This window comes from Clinocottus analis, unplaced genomic scaffold, assembly GCF_023055335.1.
Source record: "Clinocottus analis isolate CAN_PGR_092001 unplaced genomic scaffold, fCliAna1.0.p SCAF_2, whole genome shotgun sequence".
Classification (NCBI taxonomy): Eukaryota; Metazoa; Chordata; class Actinopteri; order Perciformes; family Cottidae; genus Clinocottus; species Clinocottus analis.
Window position 1 is genome coordinate 357,327 of NW_027175931.1, and position 9,910 is coordinate 367,236.

General features: G+C 46.6%; 1 protein-coding gene across 1 annotated transcript; it reads right to left on the reverse strand.

Moving 5' to 3' along the window:
* Positions 1-524: 524 nt before the first annotated feature.
* On the reverse strand, positions 525-8,432 carry arrb1 (arrestin, beta 1). Its single transcript, XM_068585130.1, has 14 exons — positions 8,405-8,432; positions 7,571-7,631; positions 7,398-7,442; positions 6,703-6,899; positions 6,008-6,067; positions 5,854-5,921; positions 5,577-5,712; positions 5,232-5,316; positions 5,052-5,124; positions 4,798-4,935; positions 4,218-4,301; positions 2,639-2,709; positions 2,451-2,499; positions 525-1,442 (listed from the first exon to the last, which is right to left on the reverse strand). The coding sequence occupies exons 2-14, from the start codon at positions 7,611-7,613 to the stop codon at positions 1,328-1,330; spliced, it is 1,164 nt and encodes a 387-aa protein (XP_068441231.1). The 5' UTR covers positions 7,614-7,631; positions 8,405-8,432; the 3' UTR covers positions 525-1,327.
* Positions 8,433-9,910: the final 1,478 nt, after the last annotated feature.

Here is a 9,910-nt window from a genome sequence, read left to right on the forward strand (position 1 = left end):
GAATGTTAAAAGTTGTCAAACACAAACGGCCGCACAGGAAGTGAGGTCACCAGTTTGCTCTATATGAATAATAATATTATGTTTTTCTGTTTCTAAAATGAACGTTTTCATCGTTTACATTTCCAGTCTGTTGAGCATCAGTTTACCAGAAGCTACAAACAAAACATGAGTTTTATCTTTAATCTGCTCACTGAGGTCAAACTTCAGGGATTAAAACGTTACGTCAAAGTGTTTCTGTCCAAGCGAAGATGGATTATTGATGTTCAGCAGATTCCATCTTCTTTCTGAATATGAGCTAATAAACAACACAGTAGCTAGCTAACGGCTAGTAGCTCCTAGCTAGCTACTAGCCGTTAGCTAGCTACGGCCAACATGATTCGATGAATCCTGTATCATCAACATAGAGGTGAGTTGTAATATATCTATATATGTATGTATATATATATATATATATATATATATATATATGTATATATGTATATATATGTATATATATGTATATATATATATATACACACATATATAGATAGATAGAACAGAAACTCAAACATCATATCATATTCACACATTTGGATAAACCGATCACATTATTGGGACTCCAGACTAAACATGATAAAAACTTAAAAAGCGTTTTAAAGCGTTCACGAGGAGTAAAAGTTGAAGTTTCCTCGTGAGTGAAGTTCAGCTGAAGAATGACGATGACGACGGTCTTACTACCGATGAAGACTTGTAAACACATGAAAACCTTTGAAACCGCTGCGTCCTCTAGAAAAGACCAAAGTGGATTATCATGATATTAGTAAACCGTAGAAAGTGTCGGTGTGTACTTTGTGTACTTTGTGTACTTTGAGTGGTGGGCCTCCGGCGCCTCCCGGCAGCTCCCTGAGAGCCTCGGCGGTCGCGGCGGGCCGAACTTCTTCTGGCGTTCCGAACAGTTGCAGATCCACCGGAGACGCTTTGACACGACACATGAAACTAACGCGACACGACGTGACTCCTGCTCGCCCCCTGGTGGACACACGTAGAACAAAGTGACACTAGAGGCATGCTACCGCCGCCGGGCCGCGGCACCTCGTCCGCGGTCGCCGGTACGAGTCTCCGGCCGGTTGGGGGGCGACGGAGCGAAGAGCTCCGTCTGAAAAGGACACGACTAAGCTGCGGTATTCTAGCTGTTTACACCTCCGGCGGGACGAGGGAGGACGGACATGAACGAGAAACACACACACGGCAGCGCCGAGTGTTTGCAGGGCGTCCGGTGCGGACGACCTCCGCCGGCTCCGCGGACATCGGCGAGACAACGACGGCCGCGGCGGTTCGTCTTCGTCCTTTATCTGTCGTCCGGCTTGGGCGAGTCCACCGGCTCCTCGTCTTCGTCCTTGTCGTCCTTCGCGCCGCCGCTCAGCCGCTGGCGGGCGAAGTCTTCGAAGATGATGTCATCGTCGCTGAGGGAGGAGAGGGGGGGGGGGTTAATTTATCAATTTATGTAGTACTAAATTTATCACAGTACTACGAGTGTAGTACTACAAGTGTAGTACTACAAGTCTTACTACAAGTGTTATGACAAGTATTACTACAAATGTTGTTACAACTACAAGTGTTACTACGATTGTTATTACTACTACAAGTGTTACTACAAGTAGTACTACAAGTGTCACTATGAAGCATCATGAGTAGAGCCTCTATGATTCATAGTTGTACTCTGATGCCTCGCCGCTCGTCCAGGTGAGAGCAGTAAACGGTTCATCATGAACACGTTGCTCGTAGTCGTTCCTCTGGACTGAACATCTTGATGTTCCTCTGGACTGAACATCTTGATGTTCCTCTGGACTGAACATCTTGATGTTCCTCTGGACTGAACATCTTGATGTTCCTCTGGACTGAACATCTTGATGTTCCTCTGGACTGAACATCTTGATGTTCCTCTGGACTGAACATCTTGATGTTCCTCTGGACTGAACATCTTGAGTCCTCCTGAGTGTCTGGATGCAGCTCTTTGCCTCCAGAGCTTCTCTTGAAGAGAGAGAGCCTGTGAGCTGCAGGATGAGCGAGCTGCTGGCAGCAGGATGAGTTTCCACTTGCAGCCACTTCCTGCCGCCTCCCTGCATTAAGACGCATTAAGGCTGGGACTCCAGAGACGAGTCCATCTCCACTAATGCTGCTGCTGAGGAGGAGGAGGAGGAGGAGGAGGAGGAAGAGGAGGAAGAGGAGGAGGAAACCCTCTCTGCTCTCAGTTATCGACCGGGCTGTAAAGCGCGGCACGGCCAATCGGATCACAGAGCTGATGATGAGGACGGAGAGACGGAGTGATGAAGACAGACGGAGAGGAAGAGAGAGAGAGAGAGACGGAGTGATGAAGAGAGACGGAGAGGAAGAGAGAGAGAGAGAGAGAGAGAGAGACGGAGTGATGAAGAGAGACGGAGAGGAAGAGAGAGAGAGAGGCGGCTGCTTACTTTGTGTCAAACTCAATCAGGTTTGTGTCGATCGGAGCTTCATCTGGAGCTGCAGAGAGAGAGCGCCGTCAGTAACGGCACCTGAACACATCTTTCACTGCTTCAAATCATCCCCGTGCCGCGACTCGTGAACCTGGATGGAACGTTGCGGCCTGCGAGTCCGTGAACGCGTCGTGGCCGTGACTCACCGTCTCTGTAGATGGATTCTTCCAGCGGCTTCGGGTGCATTAGTGTGAACGGCAGCTCCACAGAGACGTCACTGAAAAACAGATCAATACCCGGAGAGCAGCTCATGAAACACCAATAACCCTCAGCAGCTTCATGAAAGGCATCTGTGTGGTGTGACCCGTGAGACGTTCAGGGGAACTGTGTAAATCTCATCGAGGTGACAGGATGTGAAAGGTTACCTCGCCGCCAGATCTCCCAGGAGGCTGAAATCAATAAATATTGAACACCTTCAGTTTCACTTCAGCAGCTCAGAGTTTCTACACAGTTACATCGACTCAATGACGCTGCTGCTGAGCTTCATGGTACCAAGTCACATGGTACTAAGTCACATGGTCACCTACCAAGACACATGGTACCATGTGACATGGTACCAGGTCACATGGTGCCATGTCACATGGTCACGAACCAAGTCACATGGCACCAGGTCACATGGTACCAAGACACATGGTCAACAAGTCACATGGTCACCTACCAAGACACATGGTACCAAGTAACATGGCCACCTACAGAGTCACATGGTACCAGGTCACATGGCAGCATGTCACATGGTACCAAGACACATGGTGCTAAGTCACATGGTCCCATGTCACATAGGACCATGTGACATGGTACCATGTCACATGGTGCCATGTCACATGGTACCAAGACACATGGTCAACAAGTCACATGGTCGCCTACAAAGACACATGGTACCAAGTCACATGGTCACCTACCAAGACACGTGGTACCAAGTCACATGGTCACCTACCAAGACACATGGTACCAAGTCACATGGTACCAAGTCGCATGGTACCAAGTTGCATGGTACCAAGTCACATGGTACCAGGTCGCATAGGCCCAAGTCACATGGTACCAGGTCACATGGAACCAAGACACATGGTACCAAGTCACATGGCCACCTACAGAGTCACATGGTACTAAGTCACATGGTACCAAGACACATGGTCACCTACCAAGTCACATGGTACCAAGTCGCATGGTACCAAGTCACATGGTACCAAGCCACATGGTACCAGGTCGCATGGTACCAGGTCGCATAGGACCAAGTCACATGGTACCAGGTCACATGGAGCCAAGTCACATGGCCACCTACAGAGTCACATGGTACTAAGTCACATGGTGCCAAGTCACATGGCCACCTACCGAGTCACATGGTACTAACTCACATGGTACCAAGTCGCATGGCACCAGGTCACATGGTACCAGGTTGCATAGGACCAAGTCACATGGTACCAAGTCACATGGTACCAGGTCACATAGGGCCAAGTCACATGGTACCAGGTCACATAGGACCAAGTCACATGGTACCAGGTCACATGGAACCAAGGCACATGGTACCAAGTCACATGGTACCAAGTCACATGGTCACCTACCAAGGCACATAGTCACCAAGTCATATGGTACCAAGTCACGTGGTCACCTTTGAAGGACTTCGAAGCTCTCAGCTGCTGGTATGTGAAGTAAGTGAAGTAAGTGAAGTATGTGAAGAAAGTGAAGTGAAGAAAGTGAAGTAAGTGAAGTACATAAAAGCTCACTGACCCGCCTCGAGACACCACCAGCTTCACTTTGACTTTGTACGACACGATGATGCCCAGGATTTCCTTATTGGCTCCTTCTCTCAACCTGAAGGAGCCAGAACACATCGAGTCAGACCGGATACGACTGGATGAAGCTCAAGCTGGCCCCGCCCACAAAGCACCACCTCCACAGCATCTGGGTGGATGTAGGACCCGCCTTCCTCTGCCTCTGATTGGCTCCCACTGGCTGCCTTCACTGGTTGAGTTGGTTAGGTTCAGGCGTGAGGAACAAGGTTAGTGATTGTGAGTAAATCAGGGTAAGCCAATCAGAGGCAGTGTGGGCGGAGTCAAGCTTTTGACAGGTCCAATCACATCGTTAGCATAATTAGCCGCATGCTTCAGATTGTGCGGCGACAACAATGGCCGTTTGTTTTGAGGAGACCAGCGAGACGAATGGAAAGATTTTAGAGCTATTGCTGTTCTCAGGTTCATGGACCGCTTTGTCGGGACCACATCTCCCTCTGATTAAAGCCCACAAAGCCCACAAAAATGTCTCCAAAGCATCCTGAAGGTCCCTGAACTCATCATGGCGCTGCACTCACAGCGTGCTGGAGGCCAGGTTGGTGTCCTCGTGCTTCAGCTTCCCGTCCAGCGCCAGGCCTCGCTTCTCTCGGTTGTTCGCCAGGAACGGAGTGAGAGTGAAAACTTTGCAGAACGTGGAACTGGGAGCGACGACGTCACTAAAGAGAGGAACAGAGTCTGTCTTTGAACATCTGGATAAAGTGAAGAAAACCAGCTGACACGACTGAAAGCTCCAGAAGCAGCTGTGTCTAAGTCAAGCAGGAAGGAGACTGACTCGGACTCCTCGGTGGCCACCGGACACTTGTACTGCGCCGTGTTGAACAGGCAGATGTCTGCATACTGCCGCACTGTGGACACACAGACCCACCAACCAATCAATCAATCAATCAATCAATCAACCAATCAATCAATCAATCAATCAATCAATCAATCAGCAACACAGAGAGGAAGGTACCGGAGATCTTCATCTTCTTCACAGTCTTGTTGGTGTTGTTGGTGACATGGACGTTGACGCTGATCGGCTCTCCGTGGTAATAAATCTGAGAGAGAAACATATTGTTGTTATTGTTGATGTTATTGTTGTTGGTAGTATTGTCTTTATAATACAACTTATTGTTGTTATTGTTATCTCAAGATCACAACATAATTAACTTTGCGTGGTAGAAAAGAAATGCTCAAGAATATTAAAATGTATTTTCTCATTCTAGCTTCTACCCAGAAGCTAAAGGTTGCTAGTAGCTTCTACTTCTTCTCACACACAGACACACACACACACACACACACACACACACAGAGGTACCTCCTTGTCCAGAGAGGCCTCCAGGTGCAGAGGCTTGTCTGACATCAGGAACTGTCTGGTGGTCTCTGCGGTCGGCTGAGGACCCGGCTTCTCAGGAGCGTACTGCACCTTCCTGATGACCAGACGCACCGAGTTCCTGCAACGACAACGTGACCGCTACTGAGGAAGAGGAGGAGGACCCCCTTTCATCCCCTCTTCATCTCCTCTTCATCTCCTCTTCATCCCCTCCCTCTGCAGGAAGCTGCTGGTAATTCTTCTCTTTCTGACTCACTTTTACCTTTTGTGGATCTTTTCTTCAACGTTTTCTGCACAGAAGGCCTTCACCTCAAAGTCGACTCCGCAGGCCTGAAGACACACGAGGACATTCAGAAGTTAGATCGATCTCCTCAGCGGGAGGAGGACGGACGTGGAGCCGGCCGGAGGGTCTGTACCTTGCCGGTGTCCTCGGGGCCCGGCTGCAGGGTGACGGAGCACGGCAGGTTCAGAGGGATCTGAAAGCACATCATCTTTATCAGGAGAGACTAGTCATCGCCACAGTTCTTCTTCAGCCCCTTTTCAGAATAAAAGCCCATCAGCTGCTTCTGGTTTGTGCTTCCAGCGCATCTCTAGAAGCACAAAGAGACAATAAGTCCAAAGGATCCTAGCTGAGCCTCTGTCTTCCTCTCTTTCTCCCAGAAGTCTGTGAGGGAACTGAACCCAGAACCTGGTTCTGAACGTGAGCAGAACAGGAACATTTAGGACCAGGAAACGTGGAAAAAACTCCCACAAGCCTCTAAGTTTACAGAGATGTGTTTGTTCGTAAAACCCGACTGTGTGAGAGTTACTTATTAAGGACTTAGTGAAACCTTCTGGTCCGCCTTAGAGGTGAAAGGAGTTGACGGCGTTTACATAAGTATTTAAACTTAACACTTGGATTATGTTTCACACACATCTCTTCTCACAAGGTGTTGGAGCAGTTTAAAGCAAGTTAAACCACGATGTGGTTCAGGAGATGATTAATGGCGGTTCCCAAAAGGTGAGAGTTTGAGTGCTGAACCGAGCACTTCATAAAGACGAGTCCGTGGCTTTGTGACGCTGACGCCCCAGAAGAAGCTGAGGGATGGAGCCGGTGAACCGGGCTCAGTACCTCGAAGGTGAACGGGTGGGCGTGTTCTCCCAGTTTCTTAATCAGCCGTTCCTGAAGACGAGTCAGGCTCTTCTTGTCTTCGGCCGGTGGAGGAAACGCCTGGATGTTCGCCACAAACAGGTCTTTCCGGAACGTCAAGCCGAGGACGTCCAGGTCCTCGCGGCCGTAACGAAAGGCGCAGGTCAGAGTCACGAACACTGAAGGGACCAGAAACACAAGCCGAGTCACTAAAACGTTCCTTTGAATCCTGTAAATGTAAAGAACAAAGGCTCCAGGACGCGTCCCTGAGGAACTCCATCATGGAGAACAAAAGGACTGTTCAGAGGATTTAACTGTTCCTGAGAGCAATCAATGCTCTCAGAGGGCGTTTGGGATCCTCTGAGCCTCACAGGGTTTACTATGAAGCGTCCTGAGAGGTTTCACTGGAAAACACACTGTCATGGTCTGAGTCATGGTTTGGATCGTTTTACGTCTCCAGAGGAAAGACTCTCTGGTAGAACCTGTATGTCTACAGAGCCTCATTTATTCTGTCCCTTAGATTGATAAGTCCACCAGATGTGATCTCAGGTCGTCTCCTACATGCCGGGTCCGGTCATTGTGTTGTACAGATCTGCTGCGTTGAAGCTGCGTTCAGGTCCTGAAGACAGAAGTAAACATCTCTCAGTGAGGCGCTGAACACGTTGAACCGGCCTCACCTTTCCTCTCCTTCAGGTACTCCGGGTCGATCAGGACGACGCCGTCTGCAGGAAGAGAAGTCGGAAAGACAGGAAGTCAAGAAGCAGCAAACCCTGAACCAAGACCAGCTGTTCTCATAGAGCAGGAAGTGGAAACAACAACAAACTAAACTGAAAGTGAAAACTGGTCTTACCAACAGGCTCCACCAGGTCCACGTGGTCCACGAAGTCTCTCATGCCCAGATAGACCGTGAGCTGGGGGAGGAACACAACGGTCAGATCAGCCAATCAGAGCCAGTGTCAGGACAGCCAATCAGAGCCAGTGTCAGATCAGCCAATCAGAGCCAGTGTCAGATCAGCCAATCAGAGCCAGTATCAGGACAGCCAATCAGAGCCAGTGTCAGAACAGCCAATCAGAGCCAGTGTCAGATCAGCCAATCAGAGCCAGTGTCAGATCAGCCAATCAGAGCCAGTGTCAGGACAGCCAATCAGAGCCAGTGTCAGAACAGCCAATCAGAGCCAGTGTCAGGACAGCCAATCAGAGCCAGTGTCAGATCAGCCAATCAGAGCCAGTGTCAGGACAGCCAATCAGAGCCAGTGTCAGGACAGCCCTGCCTCTTGATGTATGAATAATGATATCATTTCATTGTAATTGTTCTCTATTAGTTTTCTATTCTAAGTTGTGTGATTGTTATTCATCGTTTCATTTGCTCGTCTTTGAAAAAGATCAATAAAGGATTCCAGCGATCTGAGAGCGTTTCTGTTGGTTTGATGGATGCTCTCGTGTATTTATCATGCTTTTTATATATATATATATATATATATATATATATATATATATATATATATATATATATATATATGTATATATATATATATATATATATATATATATATATGTATATATATATATATATATATATATATATATGTATATATATATATATATATATATATATATAGAGAGAGAGAGAGAGAGAGAGAGAGAGAGAGAGAGAGAGAGAGAGAGAGAGAGAGAGAGGACTCACCTTTCCATTGGGACTGGCTTTCTTAAACACTCTGAAACATAGAAGAAGAGCATGTCACTGAAGAAATATCATAAATACATCCAGAAGCGTTTGTGTGCATTATTGCATGAGCCGTTTATGTTTATTGCTGTTTGGAAGCTTGTATATATTACATATATATATATATATATATATATATATATATATATATATATATATATATATATATATATATATATATATATATATATATACATATATATATATATATTCATATTTACTGCTGTTATTACTAAATCCTGGTTCCTGATTGACTGGAAGGAGGTGATGCTAATAGATCATTGACAGAGAGAACCTTCTTATTAGAACCTTCTTATTAGAACCTTCTTATTAGAACCTTCTTATTAGAACCTTCTTATTAGAACCTTCTTATTAGAACCTTCACGACAGCGTCAGTTATCCAGTGACGTTTTTTTGCATTTTGGAAATTTCCATAATTGTTGAAAATGTATTTTTCTCTGATTCAAAATTCCCTCACAAACCCCAAAAGAGTCCTGATGGCTGCAGGTCAGGTTTCCTCTGAGGGGAGTCCTGCTGTCAATCATCATCTTCATCACCATCCTCATCTTCACCACCATCATCAGTAGCTACTTCCTGTCTCTAATGTCTTACATTACCCCCCCCCCCCCCCCCCATTAGCTCTCAGCTTCAGGACGCCGTTTTACTGGAAACCGCCGAGGCTGCTGGGAAAACGCTCAGCACGCCACGAGCTGCAATTAGTCCAATTAAAGAAGAAACATCCGTTCTGTGAGCGATGACGTGCGATGACTTATTTAATGGTCAGAATCATAAAGTGTCCCAATAAACGGGCTCATAACCTGATTATTAGATTAATAATTAATAGTTGCATCTTATCTATACATCATATTTGTTTGATGACAATAAAAGTCACAATGTTTAAATATTCCGTTAAATGTCACAATTCATAAACAATCACAGCTCTGATGTAATACTTTACTTCATGTTCTCTTTAACATCTTTAAGGTAAGAAGCAGACTGAACATGGACCAAAGAAGGAGTGGTTTGTCCCTCACAGGGACCCTTACTACTGAACATGGACCAAAGAAGGAGTGGTTTGTCCCTCACAGGGACCCTTACTACTGAACATGGACCAAAGAAGGAGTGGTTTGTCCCTCACAGGGACCCTTACTACTGAACATGGACCAAAGAAGGAGTGGTTTGTCCCTCACAGGGACCCTTACTACTGAACATGGACCAAAGAAGGAGTGGTTTGTCCCTCACAGGGACCCTTACTACTGAACATGGACCAAAGAAGGAGTGGTTTGTCCCTCACAGGGACCCTTACTACTGAACATGGACCAAAGAAGGAGTGGTTTGTCCCTCACAGGGACCCTTACTACTGAACAGTACCTGTTCATAATAAATAAAACAGATGTATAAACTATATATGTATGTATGTTAACTTGTTGTTGCTCCAGAGTGCTGTTATATTGTTCTGGTAACATT